We start from the raw sequence: 17365 nt of genomic DNA on the forward strand, positions 1-17365 counted from the left end.
ATACATTGCAGGATGAGGAGCCTAAATGATGCTTTCAAGAGGAGATTGGAATGATTTATGAGCAAGAACAACCCCTAGGAGTCGAATGTGCGCAAGGGCGAGACGGAAAAATGGACAAAATCGAGCTACTGTAGCGCGCGAACTACTGCGCGAAGTTTGGAACTTCGCGCAATAGTTCGCGAGTGTTTCTGCCTGGAAGCCAAGATAAGCGCGCGAACTATCGCGCGAACTCCATACTTCGCGCAATAGTTCGCGCACTACCGACCCGGAGAGACTTTATTTAGGGGTAAAATTGGAATTCCTTCTTAATCCCACTCAACTTACATAAAGCAAAAACTCCATTATTGAAGGGAGATTAGATCTTAGAGGGAGAAATAGTTTTAGAGAGAGGAACTTTTTGAGGAGCTTCATCTTGGAGCTAAGAAAGGAGAAGAAGAACAACATCTTGGAGCAAGGATTCAAAAAGTTCTTCTAAACTTTCTTCTATTTGTTTGTTAATATTATGTTTAAAACTTTTATTGTTGATTTTTGTGTGAATATGAGTAGCTAAATACTCTAGTATTCTTGGGTCATGGATGTTAGATAATTATATTACTTGAAGCTTAGACTGATGATCTTGAATTTATCGTTATGGGTTGTTTATTTGATTCTGCTTCTAATTATTTTATTGCGTAGCTAACAGTGAAATATTATTTACGAATCTTGAATTAAACTTGAAAAAGGAAATTCTTGATTGCATATAGAATCAAATAGAGCAAGATCCGAATCCTGGGCATCAGGTGAAAGATTCGCAATTAAGATAGAACTATACTTAATTGCCTTGCTTGGTTGAGAAATAGGATTTGTAAATGCATTTGAGTTAATATTAATACCATAGAAATATAGGTATTAATTTAACTTGAATAGATGCATAAGAACTCGAAAGATTCTTATGAATATTATTAACCCTATAATCAATAACCTGGATAATTCAATAAATCCATCTTAAGCTAAAATAGTAGCATAATTTCTAGCAAGTCCATGACCCGAGAATATATTTATCCAAATTGTTATAAAAAATATTGTGTAATTGGTGTAGTAATTTTGTATTGAATTATTGTTTAATTACTAGGTAAATTGTAAATTAGTTCTTTATATATTTTGTGATAATTTAGCTTGAATTGATAATTGTTTGAGTCTACAACAATCGAGAAGTTGATCACAATTCCTCGTGGGAACGATACTCTACACACTACTCTATTACTTGTCGATAGTGTACACTTGCGTGAGTGTTTTGGTCGCAACAAGGACCAAGTATCCTTAACTTTTGAACTTGAAACTATAAGTTAAGGACTGCATATTCACCTCTTTAACTTGTAACTCTAAGTTAAGGACTAAGTGTCCTTAACTTTTAAACTTGGAATTCAAAGTTAAGGACTGTCTGTCCTTAACTTTTTAACTTGAAACTTGAAGTTAAGGACCAAGTCCCTCCAAGTAACTGTAAGTCCTAATCTTTATTTTCTTTTTCCATCTTTGTAGTGTAATAATGGAAGGAGATCGTGTGTTCAAATTTGATGTTTGGCGTAATTTTATGGTGTATTGGAAAGGAGATTTACAGTATAAGGAAACAATCAAAAGTTTTTGTCAAACAGGCAGTGGAAGAAGTTGAGAGATTGTATTTTTGGCAACTTCTTCCGATTACAAAGTGTGAAGTTCTGTGGTAAACTTATTCACTGTATTTTGCTTTCAGAAATTGTAAATAATGACCCTGATTTGATGACATTCAAGGTTTTTGACCGTGAAATTAAGTTTACACGTAACATATTTCATATAATTACTGGTTTGAAGTGTTATTCCTCACCGAACATCAAAAGTTTACATGAAAAAGAGAATAGGCTTTCGAAAGTTTATTTCCCCGGAAAGGATAGAGTTGAGTTGGGTGATTTGTTTAATTTTATTACTAGTCACCCATATGGTACAACTACAGCATTTGTAGGCAGCGATGATGATGCTGTGAAGTTGGCAATAATTTATTTTATTGAATCTGTTTTGATGGGCAAGCGGAAGAATAGGAATGTGTCCGAGCAGATAATGAAAATTGTAGACGATGATGAACTCTGCTCTTCTTTCAACTGGGGCTCTCTTTCTTATGAAACATTATTAAAATCATTGAAGAGTTGTTTGAAGCTGAATGAGACTCAGAAAGAGAAATACAAAGATAAAGACAAGGATAACTACACTATACTTGGCTTTCCTTTTGCCTTTTGTGTTTGGATTATGGAAGTAATTCCTATTTTCCAAGAAAAATAATTTGTGAACTTCCATGAATCTGGTTATCCTCGGATGTTATGTTATTCGAAAATAAAATCTCCACAGTTTGATTCTCTGTGTAAAAAATACCTCCATAATGAAAATGTAAGTCAATCTAATTACTAGCTATTTTTTGTTTATTTATTTTAGTTCTGAAAACTTATGTTTATTTTTTGTTATATAATAGTTGTATAAGTTGATCGAGGTATCACCATTTATTCCTGTTGAAGAAGATACAGAGCCTCTTAGTATGGAGGAGCCAATTTCTCAAGATCAAAGCTCAATGCCTTCTTCCACACAATTTGATGAAGTCATGCTTAAGGAAATTTTTAAAGTAGGTTTTCTACCTTTGAATAGTATTTGTTTTTTATTTGATTATTTTTTGCTTACAAGACTTTTTTGTTTTTATGTTTTTTGATTTTAGAGATGCACATCTAGATGATGAAACTGAGAACGTCACTGATATTGGGAAAGGTTAGATATAGATTTTGAAATTTTTTTCATTGAAATTTATATTCAATAGCGTAATACATATAAACGTTTTTGTGATTACAAATATTTGTAAAATCTATTGATGGAGTGGAAGTTCAAGATGTAGGAGAATATCAAGACCAGGAAAATCCAAAAGAGACAGGAGTAACAGAAAAAATTTGTAAATGTGGATTGCAATCTCAGGAGAATTTAGAAAGTCCATTGGGAACAAGTGTCAGTGAGATTGTATGCAAATACTTAGAAGGAACATATGATCTGTCTACACCTCTATCATATAAAGAAAAATTTGGAGTTCAAACTTGTGCCAATCAAGGTTAGATAAAATTTTCATGATATATTGAATGTTAGTTTTAATGAATTATTAGAATGGATATTAATTGCGTAGCGTTACAGAATCTTTTAAAGCTGCAAGGGAAGAAGCTGGAGAGAAGTATCAAGAGAAAAATGGAGTACAATCTCAAGAGAAAAGTGAAGATAATGATGTAATTGGGATGATCTTGACCATTGCAAACGGTTAGACAGTATTTTTTTTAAATTTTATAAATTGTTTGTTTTAATCAAAGATTAGTGACAAGTATTAATTGTATTAGGTGTTGTAAATATTTTGTAGAATCTTGTGAACTTGCAACTGAAGAACATGGAGAACAATTACAAGATAAAGAAAATGTGCAGCTGGAAGATAAAGAAAATGATGCAAGCAATATTTTAGCTGAATTGTCTCTTGAAAAAACACAAGAAGGCAGTATGAACAAGACAGGTAATGATTGTATCCTAAATATTATATTCATAATTGAAATTCTGTCTCTTCATTTGATGACTTGCAGCAAACTAATATATTTATATAGTGTTGCCTGCAGAGGAAAATAATGATGAAGATCTTAACCAATATATGAGGAAAAAAAGAGATATAGTATTGGTTATGATGGTCCGTCATTTTCTATTCTTACTCCTACTCCTCCAAGTACACAAATGAGCATTGATGGGGGTTTTGCCTATGGAGGTTGAAGGAAATGTTGAAGAAGAGCTTGGTCGAGGTAAAAGGAACAAGGAGCTTAGTTGGCAGTTGAAATCTCCTTTTGATCAGGAAAGAAAAAAAAAGGAATATCGATGGCAGACAATCAAAATACTCCCAAGATTTCAGGCTGGATAAAATCAACATATACTCGTAGGTGTATATTTCATTATTCCACAGATGATGCAAAATTATTGAAGAAATTCATTTTGTGGTTGGGCAAGGAGAAAAGGAGAGGTCACAAAAAAGAGTAAGTCCCTTAATGTATTTCAGTATTGATATTGAAATTGCTAAAGTTAAGTGTCCTTAACTTCTGTGATTGTAAGTCTAAGTTTAGGACCAAGTGTCCTTAACTTTTGAATTTGAAAATCAAAGTTAAGGAGCTACTGTCCTTAACTTTTCAACTTGGAAATCAAAGTTCAGGACTAAGTGTCCTGAACTTTTGAACTTGTAAGTCAAAGTTTAGGACTATGTGCCCTTACATTTCTAACATGTAATTCAAAGTTAAGGACTGCCTGTCCTTAACTTTTGAACCTGCAAGTTAAACTTAAGGACTGTTGTCCTTAACTTTTGAACTTGATACTCAAAGTTAAGGACATACAGTCCTTAAGTTTTGAACTTTGAACTCAAAGTTAAGGACAAAGTGTCCTAACTTTTAAACTTGTAAGTTTAAGTTAAGGACCATGTGTCCTTAACTTTTGAACTTGAAACTCAAACTTCAGGGTCAAGTGTCCTTAGCTTTTGAACTTGTAATTCAAATTTAAGGACTACCTGTCCTTAATTTTTTAACTTGAAAGGCTAAGTTCAGGACTAACTTCTAACTTTGATATTTTTAAAATTTTCGGGGGACAAACTGATATATATGCTGATGAGAATGGTGTGAGAAAGAATCCATACAAATTTTATCATCAAAAAATCAGTAGCAAAATGTTCTTCATTGAGCTTTCAGATAGTAGCTTTGTACTTGATAATAAGGTTAGATAATTTGCAAGGCATTTATTTTCTTTATTCTTAATTTATCATTTTTAATTATTTTATGACTGATGGATTTTTTTTATTTTTTGTCTTTTTATGAAGCATATTGACATTGCCCTATATTATCTGAGAAAGAAGGAATACTACCACCCTTGCGACCATTCTTTTCGTTGCATAACTACTGATATTCTTTTTGATAACTATATGGTGCTTGTGTATAAAGATTTCAGTGAAGATGCTACTGGTGACTTTTGGTGTGCTGGTGATAATCAGTTATTTCTGACACCATATGTGTGGGGGCAGTCGTAGATGTGGAATTGCTTGGACAAAGGTTGACAAAATCTTTTTTCCGTGTCGGCTTCCTTCAGAAGATGATAATGCTGTGACACACTTTCTTTTGGGGGTATTGGACTTGAATCAGAAAAAGATTGATGTATACGATTCCTTATATAGTGAGTCATATGATGCAGGAATGAATCACATGGAAATGTATGCACGTATGATCCCCAACTTGCTAAAGTTCTCACAGTTTGACAAACATCACAAGTCTTTTGAAAATGCCTTCAACAAATTTGATATTCAGTGGCAAAGATCACTACACCAAACTGGATCGTATGTGTTGTTATTTGTTATATTATTTATATGTACTTTAAGTTTATTGTTTAATTCACTGCATATCTTACATTTTTCCTTAGGACTGATTGTGGTGCATTCCTGATCAAGTATGTGGAGTTGTTGATGATTGGAAAGAATGTGGAGAAATTCCAACCTGAAGACATAAAAGACTTTAGAAAAGAACTTGTCGCAAATCTTTGGGCACATGGTGAGTGGAAAAGAAATTCTGGTTATGATACACCACCAAAAAATGTTGGCGATGACTATGAGAGTGAAAATGAAACTTGTTGTCCAAAGGAGTTGTAGTTTAGTTGTAAAGAAAGTTAGTTGTGATTGATCTTTTGTATAAAATTTCTCTAAAGAATCCATATGAATTCTGCAAGTTCAGAAAACTTCTGAAATATTTTGTAAATTCCTCAAAATGCACTTATATTTTGTTTGCGTAGAAAATGTTTTTGTCACAGCTATGCAAAATTATAATTTCAGAAGTAATATCAAGGCATCATGTCATTAATTTCTTTTTTTCTCTCAAGTGTTGATTTGTCCATGGAGTTTGTTAGTATTAGTTCATGAATAAGTGTAATTGAACTTCAAATTGAAAGTTAAGGACCAAGTGTACTTAAATTTTGAACTTTGAACACAAAGTTAAGGACTGCATGTCCTGAACTTTTGAACCCACATTTCAAACTTAAGGACCCATGTCCTTAACTTTTGAACCCGCATGTCAAACTTAAGGACTCATGTCCTTAACTTTACAAAAGTTAAGGACAAACAGTCAATAACCTTTGAACTTTGAACTCAAAGTTAAGGACTGCCCGTCCTTAACTTTTGAACGTAAAATTCAAACTTAAGGACTGTCTGTCCATAACTTTTGAACTTGAAACTCAAAGTTAAGGACAAACAGTCCTTAACTTTTGAACTTTGAACTATAAGTTAAGGACTGCTTGTCCTTAACTTTTGAACCCGTAACTCAAAGTTAAAGACTGTTTGTCATTAACTTTTGAACTTGAAACTCAAAGTTAAGGACAGACAGTCATTAAGTTTTGAACTTTGAACTATAAGTTAAGGACTGCGTGTTCTTAACTTTTGAACCTGTAACTCAAAGTTAAGGACACACATGTCCTTAACGTTTGAACCCGCATGTCAAACTTAAGGACTCCCGTCCTTAACTTTTGTAAAGTTAAGGACAAATAGTCAATAACCTTTGAACTTTTAACTCAAAGTTAAGGACTGCCTGTCCTTAACTTTTGAACGTAAAATTCAAACTTAAGGACTGTCTGTCCATAACTTTTGAACTTGAAAGTCAAAGTTAAGGACAGACAACCTTTAACTTTTGAACTTTGAACTATAAGTTAAGGATTGCGTGTCCTTAACTTTTGAACCTGTAACTCAAAGTTAAGGACTGTCTGCCCTTAACTTTTGAACCTGTAACTCAAAGTTAAGGACTGCATGTCCTTAACTTTTCAACCTGTAACTTTTAATGTTTGAACTCAAAAGAAATAAAAAGAAGGTAAGCAGAAAGAATTTTTGTAAATTCAGACATCTGCTCAAATAAGAATAATCTAAATGAATCCAATTTATAGCAAAAACGTAAAAGAGTCGATAAACATAAGTGGATATATATATATTATTCTCTATGTTTTCTTGAAAATGGATGGACTGCCGGAGAATATATACAAATTGTTCTATTATGACCAATTCTTCTGCAACGACCACATTTGAAAGTTATTTTTGATGACTCTGTAGCTGGAATGTGCCTTTTCTTCTGCCTTCTACCTGGTGGCACTTTGAAATCTGGAGGTTTAAGAATTTGTGACTTAACACTCTCTGGTACAATCCAAGAATCAGTATGTCCTATAGGATGTATTTGTAATTCATATGTTTTCAGCCAAGATTCCTTTAAGTACTAGTGCGAACAAAAGTTGGACTTCTTAATGTTTCTCTTCTCAATAGCTGCAATTGCATGTATGCATGGTAATTCATCAAATTGAAACTGAAAACAATCATATGTTCTTTTGTTTAAGTCCACTAAGAAAGTTATTCCTTCTTCTTCAACTATAGAACGCCATGAATCAACAGGGAAGACCTTCAATGTTGAAAAATTATAAGTTAGTACATTATGTTAAATTATATTAAAATCATAAGCTAAACATAGAACATAATACTTACATTCAAAGTAAATGCTAAATCTATTTTTTTCTTCAATTCTTTCTCTACCCAATAAGAAACATCATAAAAAGTTCCTTCTGCTTCGTTTCTTCTTTCATAAAACCAACGTTGTAGCTTCACTTGAATGAAATCCATCATTCTTAATATAGGCAGCTCCCTTGCTTCTAATAGGACAGAATTCATTGACTCAATTATGTTTGTTGTGAGCATGTCATATCTTTGTCGTGGACTACAAGAACGTGCCCACCTTTCCGGTGGTTCTTCCATCAAGTAGTCATAAGTCTTCTATCTACTTTTGCTATATCTGACATGTATAGATCAAATTCTTTGCGCCTGTATACTCTTGCAGTACTTTGGAAAAGTTTTATGACCTCACTTTTCACCTTCCTTCGCTTTAGGGTCTTCTCCAAATGATAGATGCAAATCCCATAATGGCTTTCAGGATATACCTTTTCTATGCCATATGCAATAGCTTGATGCCTGTCTGATAAAAAAAATAAATTCTCACGGCTCCCAATTGCATTGCGAAGCTGACTAAAGTACCACTCATAGGAATTGTTATTTTCAGATTCAGCTATTCCAAAAGCTAGTGGGAAAATTTGGTTATTTGCATCCTTTGAAACTGAAATCATTAAAACACCAAAATTTTGACTTCAAAAAGTTGCATCAATAGCAATCACTCGTCTACAATGATTCCAACCAGCTATTGATGATCCATATGCATAAAACATATAAAAAACTTGAAAATACAATATAAAATAAGGTTAACATAAGTTAAGGACAGGTAGTCCTGAACTTCATATTACAAGGTTAAAAGTTAAGGACAGACAGTCCTTAACTTTGAGTTTCAAGTTATAAAGTTAAGGACATGCGGTCCTTAACTTTGAGTTCAAAGTTCAAAACTTAAGGACAAATCACTCTCTAAGACTTGAATACCCAAAGCTTGTTCGTTGTCAATCTCTATAATGGTTTGTCCTTCTACTTGAATAGAATCAAATGTTTGAAGCACCTCTTCAGTTATTGGTTGAGCTTCAACCATATCTATTTCCATTATCTGTTGGCATTTGTCTTGATTGTCATGTTGAGTTTATCTATTGACATGTGTTTGTAGCACCTCTTCAATTATTGCTTGAGCTTCAACCATATCTATTTTCATTATCTGTTGCCATTTGTTTTGATAGTCATATTGAGTTTCTGTGTAGACATGTTCATTGCTCGTTGATCCAAAAACTCTTTCCGAAATATCAACAATGAAACGACGGCCCTTGACGAGTGAATGCGTTTTTAGTAACTCTATACATGTGTGAAGATCTAAATCTTTGGATACAAGCATTCCCTTGCTTGTTCCAAGGTTGATATCAAACCATATCACTGCTTCAAACTTATGTCTATCCAATTCAATAACTTCAAAGATCTGTTTAATGAAATCTTCAAACCGAATTGCCTCAGGTACCAGAACAAGTTTTGTTTGATGATCAAGATATTTATAGTCTTCAGTCCATCTACCATTAAAAGCAACTATAATGCATATTGTTTCCATCCTGCAAGTCAAGAGGATGGGAAACTCAGGACATATTTTATAATGCAATCCTTGTATAATTAAGAACATGTACTGTAAGTTCAAGACCAAGTTAAGGACCAAGTGTCCTTAACATTTGAACTTGTAATTCAAAGTTAAGGACTGCATGTCCTTAACCTTTGAACCTGTAATTGAAACTTAAGGATTGTCTGTCCTTAACTTTTGAACTTGGAATTCAAACTTAAGGACTGCCTGTCCTTAACTTTTGAACTTGGAATTCAAACTTAAGGACTGTCTGTCCTTAACTTTTGAACCTGCAAGTCAAACTTAAGGACTTATGTCCTTAACTTTTGAACCTGCAAGTCAAACTTAAGGACTCCTGTCCTTAAAAATCAGGACACTATGTCCTTAATATTATGTGCTCAATTTTTATAGAAGTAACCTGTAATTCAAACTTAAGGACAAGTGTCCTTAACTTTTCAACTTGAAAGCCAAAGTTAAGGACCAAGTCTTCTTAACTTTTTCAATTTGAAACTCAAATTTTAGGACTTAGTGTCCTTAAATTTTTCAAAACAATTTGCAAAACTATGACAGTATGTCCGTAATATAGAGAAGAACAGCAACAAAGTTAAGGACATTGTGTCCTTAACTCTTTCAATTCAATTTGCAAAATGAGGACACTATGTCCTTAATATTATGTGCTCAATTTTTATAGAATTATCACAGGACGCGATGTCCTTAACTTTATCAATCCAGAAATTCAAAAAAAAATCAAATTACTAATTACTGTATAAAAATCAATAGAAATCAGAAAGAGTATAACTATTTCGAAATAAAAATTAATAGAAAAAACATAAAAGTATAACTTACTGTAAATCTATGCCGATTTTTGGATGAGAATGTTGAATTTTTGAAATCGGAAGAGAATCTTCTTCAATTTTAACGATCACAGTGAAGTTTTGCGCGTCTGGTGATGTTGTTGCTGCTCGTTCTTAAATGCGTAGGTATAAGTTATAGCAGAAGGGTATTTTCGTCCAGTCAGCTATAAGTTTACTAAATCAGTGGCTAAAGGCTAAAAACATTTAGAACACTGGCTTTAAAATAAAGACAGGTGCTGTTAGTGGCTATTTGTGCACATCGCCCTTAAAAAATAGCCACAGTTTTAAAAGTAATCGAAATTTAGCCACTTTTCATGTAAAAATAAATTTGATAGAAAACATTGTTCAAAATCCGAAAAATACTCCAGCATAATATACTGGAACTCCAGAATATACTGGAGTTCCAACATAAGTATACTAGAACTCCATTATATTATACAAGAGTTCCAGTATAATATACTGGACTTCGAGCATAATATACTGGAGTTCCAGTATAATATACTGATATTATGCTGGAAGTTCATACACATGTGCTCCAATCTCCAATATATTATGCTGGAACTGTCCTGCGTGTTGGAGTTCCAGCATAATATGCTGGAAGTTCATACACAGATGCACCGATCTCCAGTATGTTATGCTGGAACTTTCTGTGTTGCAGCAAAATACTGGCTATTTTTTAATGACTTTGCAAACGCTGACTATTTTTCAATGACCAGTTCGAAAACTGGCTAGCCCGTGTTATTGTTACAAAAATAAGTTGGCTTTTAGCCAAGTGTACAAAGTGAATCAAGACATAGTCATATGAGACAATTATTTACTAATTGTGTAAAATTATTATTGATTTTATAATTGTAAGATCAAAACAAAAATTGACTAATCTTTACAAGGAATATCGGATGTACCAATGGAAATTATTGTCCGGGAAATAAATTATCAGAATATAGATGGTTTTACCGAGGAAATCATTAGAAATGTGAAAATATTAACTTCTAAAATTTAAAAAATTATCGGCGAACTACATTCGTCAAAATCTGACAAAAATGTCTTGTGCCAAATTGCGGTTTGACATAAAGTCCATCCAAAAATGTGAGAAATATTTTTAATGGAACAAGTCGTCGATAAATTAGTATATAATAAATAAATTATAAAAATATGTTATCAAGGAAAAACTCCGTAAAAAAATAATGTTATTTATTACTATTTTTCAATTAAACTAGTTAGTTAATACTTATTTTTATCACTTAGCTATGATAAATTAACTGATCTGATATGTGCAAGAATATTTTTTTTTTTTTACCCTACTATCATCTTGGAGACTCTATTCTTTGCTTTATGCTCTATTTGAACAAGTGAAAGAAACCTTTCTCACTTATATTGCTTGGACCCTGCAAAAATATTACTATTGTATTGTGTCCGATCCTCAAAAGAGTTCGACACGTATCCAACATATATTTTGGAGATTCCCGATAAACAGTTACATAAAATGAAAGCAAAATATAAGTTGCCTGTTCATAAGAAGATGTATCAATTTTTCATCTGATACATCAAATCGTGGAGCTCGTTTGGCCACAATTTTTTTTTTTTTTTATATTTTTCTAAAATCGGCATTTGGCCATAAAATTTTCAATTTTCATTTGAAGATGAATTTTAAATTTTTTTAAAAATTTTAAAAATTCCAAAAAGCTATTTTTCAAAATTTACACTTAAATCACTCACAAAAATTCAAAAGTAACCCAAAATTATATTCATGTCCAAACACAACTCTAATTTTCAAATACAATTTTTACTTTTTTTCCGGGATTTTACGTTTCTTATATCCAAACGCCCACTTGATATATAGATAATGTTGCAAGTACTAGCTATTTTTCTTTAACTAACCCTCCATAGACGATCGAAACCATTTCTCTGATACGCTAACCAAAGTCCAAGGTTTGGAATTAAGAAAAATCCTAAGTTAGAATTGCGTTATATTATATAATGTGGTGATCAGAAGTACTCTAAACTCGAAAAAACATATTTCTCTACCCAAGATGGCCAAGACTTTGATGACTCTATTTTTAGTAGTCGCCTTCTTTATCATTCAAATGTACATTCGAACAACAGAACACGCAACCTGCGCTGATGCCATTGTTGAACTAAATTACGAAGCAAGAACAATAAATTGCGTGTACCTTATTATGCGCATATAAAAATATTGTAATTGCAATCAAGAAATTGCTACCAAATCTACTTTTAATCACTAAGAAATAAAGTTAATCTTTCACTAATTAAATACCCTAAGTTGTGTGTGTTTTTCGTATAGAAAGATTAGTCAGAGAGAAAATTCCTACCGCTCAAGAAGTTCTGTATTTTCTCTTTAACATAAATAGGCAGAGTAATAGCGGTTAAGGAAGATAACTCACCACTCCATTTTGCACGTTTATTTTAGTGGGAGTTTGTGATTGTGTGGTAACTTCTCTTAGCCTCTCTTACTTATCTCTCCTAACCGGATTGGGTCAGCTCACATGGAGCGACCCACGATCCATAATGCAACAGTTGTCAAGAATTCTAAAAATAAATTTTTATTTTTACTTGTCACTGTTTGCATATCAAGAGAAAAATAATTTATTATTCCTATTTTGCCCTTAGAATTAACTACTTACTCCAAATTATTTTTCAAATCCATTAAGACTATACACCAATTAAGATGAATATTATGGTAAATTGTGCACTTTATTTATTATTTTTTAAGAGGTATGCAAAGTTAATATTGGATAAGTAAAAGTGAATGAAAGGAGTAATAAGTAAAATATAAAAATATGCTATCAACGGAAAACTCCGTCAAAATTTTATGTTATTTATTATTATTTTCAATTAAACCAATTAATTAATACTTAATTTTACCGTAATTTATGCGAGAATAAGTTTTTAATCTACTATCATACCAGAGACTATATTCTTTGCTCTATGTTCTATTTGTACAAGTAGAGAAGCCCTTCCTTGCTGGTACTCTCCAACAATATTATCATATTCATGTCCAATTATCCAAAAATATATGACGATTTTTTTGGAGAGTCCCGATAAACAGTTATTACTCACATAAAATGAAAGCAAAATATAAGTTGCCTTGCAGGAGATTCATAAGAAGATTTTTTCGTGTAATACATCAAATCTTGGTATATATTGTAACTAGTATTAGTACTCGCGCGGATGCGCGAACACTAATCATGTCAAATATTTAAGTTATTTGTATTGTATATGTAAATAATCTTAAAATTTACACTTTCTCAATAAATATAGATAATCATTAGATATTAACTAAATGAAAAAATTAACCATTTCTTCTATTTTTCTTTTTTGATACCATTTTTGTCGGTGTTATTGGATCCTAATAATAGTCAGGAAGCAAAATAATAACTCATGTTTATGGCAAAACAATCAAATGTTGTGACAATGAATGACTCTTTGGATAAGACTTAATTCTTTTACTATTACTTGAACTCTTATTTGGTGTGTTGATATCTCTTAAAAAATATTTCTTTCTTAAAATTTCAGTTTCTAAAACATTATTTTTCAATAATAATTATTTTTATAATAATGTAATTGAAAATATTATTCTTAATTCAAAACTCATTTTAGTTGACTATCTAAAAATATAAAAAATTCTTTAGCTAGTGAATTCTTTGTACCCCATTTTGATATTTGATATTAACCATGTTAAATATCTGAGTTATTTGAATTATATGTAAATAACCTTAATATTTAAACCTTCTAAATAATTATAGATAATCGTCAGATATTAATTAAGAAATACTACATGAAAGAAGACTAACATTTTCTCAATTCTAGTAGTGATAATTTTATTTTTGCACTATTCTCATGTGTCATTGGAACCTAAAAAATAGTCACAAAGTGAAACAATAACTCATATTTATGGCAAAGCACAAAGGTTGACACGATATAAACGATTATTTGATCACGACGTGACTCTTATACTACGACTTGAACTCTTATTTGGTATGATTTTATCTTTCAAAAAATATTTCTATTTTGAAATTTCAATTTCTAAAACTTTATATATGCTATAATAATGATTATCTTTATAATGATGCAAGTGAAGATATTATCCTTAATTTAAAATTCACTTTAATCGGCTATCTAAAAATTTAAATGATTCTTTGGCCGGATTTATTTCAGTATGACTCCACTTTAAGTTTATCAATATCTCTAGCCCCAGAATTTGAATTTTTAATATCCTATATATACAAAAAATTTGTTCTATGAATCATTAAATGTTAAATTAATTGATTATTATTATAAAATATTGCATATATTGTCTTAAAATTGTCAAGTAGTTTAGTTTTCGACACCATACTTGGCTTAACGTCAATGCAAACTACTTAAATTGCATTCCAATTCAAATTTGAATATCATACCAGTTTATTAATAATAGTGTTTTTTTAAAAAATGACACATAATATAAATTTAAAAAAAATATTGATATCATTATCTTATAATCTGTGTATTTGAGTTGAAAAAAAATATATTTGAAATCGATGAGATTAAATTTCAAAATTTATATACTCAACAAAGATGAAACATATGAAGAAATTTGTTGTCATCTTTTATTTCTCGTTTTTTAGATTTTTCTAATATTTTTTTCAATATATATTTTCTTTTATCTTATTTTTCATGTCATTATTTTTTTTGTTACAAAATTAATTTATTTCACTATAAGAGGATGAGTTTTAACAAAATATGTCTACATATGAACTTTAATTATATTTTTAGTCTTTAGTTGAAATTATTTCATATTTTTCTTTTGGCTTTATCTAATCAGCCTAAATAGGTGCTCACCCGACCACTTAAATTAAAAAATGAATGATGTGTAATTTATATATATATATATATATATATATATATATATATATATAATATGTGAATAATTGTGTATTGTTGGTATATCATCTATTTATATTATCTATAAAAAGTAAACAATAAATATGACCGGATATTATTTAAATATTCCATAAGATTTCGATTTTTTGAGTTTATCCCTTATATAACTTCTATTATAATAATTTTAAAACTCTCTAATAATGTTCAAAAATATCTTATATTTTTATTATCTTTGAATTAAAAAAAGTAAAGAGTTTTTTCGAAAAAATATTTCACGTCATACCAAATTTTTTCTTTATATATACTCTTTGTTACACTTAAAAGTCGCTATAAAAACTATCAATTAGAAACCAATTTATCTCTTGTTGAGTTTGAAAAAAAACCTTTCACATTATCTAATGATTCAAAACTAATATTCTTCAACGAAAAAAATATTATACCCTTGCAATATTGGCTTGACTACAGCTAAATGAAGGGGTTTCGGCTTATACCTTTCAATTCCTTGAATGTGCTAAATTGAAATTAATGATAGCAAGTGTATAACCAAAGTTTTGTTATTTGTTTGATGTCCATTTATGCAAACTGACTCTTCAAACAAATATTTTTCAAGAAGAAAAAAGAAACAACTTTTTTTTTAAATATTGACTAATTTTGTGATATTTCTTTCTCCAGCATGTATGTTTACTTTATTATATATGTAAGCAAACTTTTATTTGGTTTTGTAAACACTTTTTTATTATTTAGATAAACATAGACGTGGCCTATATATTACGTTTATTTTAAAAGAATTTCGTTTTATTCAAATCTAGCTATAGTGTTTCAAAGAACTATACATATAGGAGTTTAAATGTGAAAGAGTTTTATAATTATATAGAGTAGTTTTTTTTCTAGAGGCGAAGTAGTATTTAAATAATTAGAAAAAATAACAAAAGTTCCTAACACGATTGCATATGAACATTAACCGAATTAAGTATGATAACATGATAAAAAAAAGATAAATTTTATTTTTAATTTAAATTCGAATTTTAGTACTTTATCTATAAATTTAAAATTATCTTTTAATTCAAATTTCGTATATATATATATATATATATATATATATATATATATATATATATATGTTAGTAAAAAACTTTAGAAGTTAGGTTTAACACTATTTTCTTAATGAATATCATTAGGAAGAAGACTACTGCTAAAAACAGTAGGAAAGAGGAATATGAATTGCCCCAACAATTAGACCTGCTTAATAAGTGGGCTATACCATTAGTCAAGCCTAAGGTAATATACCAGTTATGTACCTTTGAAAGGATAGGTTTAAAACAAGTAGTTAAAACTACTGAAGAAACTATCACTGTAGATAGTGACCATGCTACGTTCAGATTATTAACTGAAAGTGATTTATCCCCTTATAGGGATTCACATAGATTTATATATAGGCTTAATACAAGTCGCCTTTAAGCCACTTACTTTAAGAGGCTTACCTGAAAGCTGTATAGCTGCTCTCAGAGATAGCAGAAACCAGAACTAGAAAAAGTCTCTTATAGGGACTATGCAAACTAATTTGGCCTATGCCCTATTTATTTTAATACTTATCCCAATTTGCAGATTTCTCTTAATGATGATAATTCTTTAAATGCTTTAATACTTAGCATTAAACTACATGGTTATGATTATTTACCTGGTACAGAGGTCATATGTATCTGTTATAGGATTTATTTCAAGCTTTTATATACTTTCAATCCTATGTGTAAAATTATGGATTTCAAAAATGAAATCATTCTTATAGAAACCAACTTTGGTAAATCCAAAGTAACCACCAAAAGACCTATCAAATGTGATGAAATTGATTTCCCTAGGGAATGGGTCATAGAGGAAGCAATTGCCCCTCGAAACACTGGTAATGCTAATCTTAATAACCTGTTCGCCCAGAATACGCACATACATATTAGTATAGTTGTTCTGAGTGAGCATGGTGTTCAAAAAATTTTGGCTGCTCAGTTAAACCCGTTTATGCAGAGTGGCCGTTGAAGGGTTGGGATGAGTACCGTGGTTTAAGGTTTACCTAGAGGATAGTAGCTAGCTAGGACTGAAGTTCTTGTAATTTATTTCCTGAACCTTATTCGAAAGCGATCTCGTACCCCCTTGGAGTTTACTGTTTCATCCCAATAAGGTTATGGGTTAAGAACTGTATAGACCAGGCAGTTACTATTTCGACAGTAAATCTTGGTTAGGCCAACCTAACTGGTGGTGCTCAGTTAAACCCGTTTAGGAAGAGTGGCCGTTGAAGAATTGGGAGGAGCACCGTGGTTTAAGGTTTACCTAGAGGATAGTAGCTAGCCAGGACTGCAGTTCTTGTAATTTATTTCCTGAACCTTATTCGGAAAGGGGGTACGAGATCGGTTCTGAATAAGGTTCAGGAAATAAATTACAAGAACTTCAGCCCTGGCTAGCTACTATTCTCTAGGTAAACCTTAAACCACGGTGCTCCTCCCAACCCTTCAACGGCCACTCTGCCTAAACGGGTTTAACTGAGAACCA

The 17365-nt window shown here is 31.1% G+C and overlaps 1 protein-coding gene across 1 annotated transcript; it reads right to left on the minus strand.

Moving 5' to 3' along the window:
* Positions 1–7289: 7289 nt before the first annotated feature.
* LOC138880176 (uncharacterized) lies at positions 7290–7819 on the minus strand. Its single transcript, XM_070159848.1, has 2 exons — positions 7553–7819; positions 7290–7469 (listed from the first exon to the last, which is right to left on the minus strand). The coding sequence occupies exons 1-2, from the start codon at positions 7817–7819 to the stop codon at positions 7290–7292; spliced, it is 447 nt and encodes a 148-aa protein (XP_070015949.1).
* Positions 7820–17365: the final 9546 nt, after the last annotated feature.

This window comes from Nicotiana sylvestris, chromosome 10, assembly GCF_000393655.2.
Source record: "Nicotiana sylvestris chromosome 10, ASM39365v2, whole genome shotgun sequence".
Classification (NCBI taxonomy): domain Eukaryota; kingdom Viridiplantae; phylum Streptophyta; class Magnoliopsida; order Solanales; family Solanaceae; genus Nicotiana; species Nicotiana sylvestris.

What these genes read in the sequence shown, in the direction of transcription:
- LOC138880176 (XM_070159848.1), bottom strand. Translation starts at nt 7,819, where the DNA reads ATGGAAGAACCACCGGAAAGGTGGGCACGTTCTTGTAGTCCACGACAA. An exon ending in ATTTAGCATTTACTTTGAAT is followed by an intron (nt 7,470 to 7,552) that starts GTAAGTATTATG and finishes TCAACATTGAAG; the next exon opens with GTCTTCCCTGTTGATTCATG.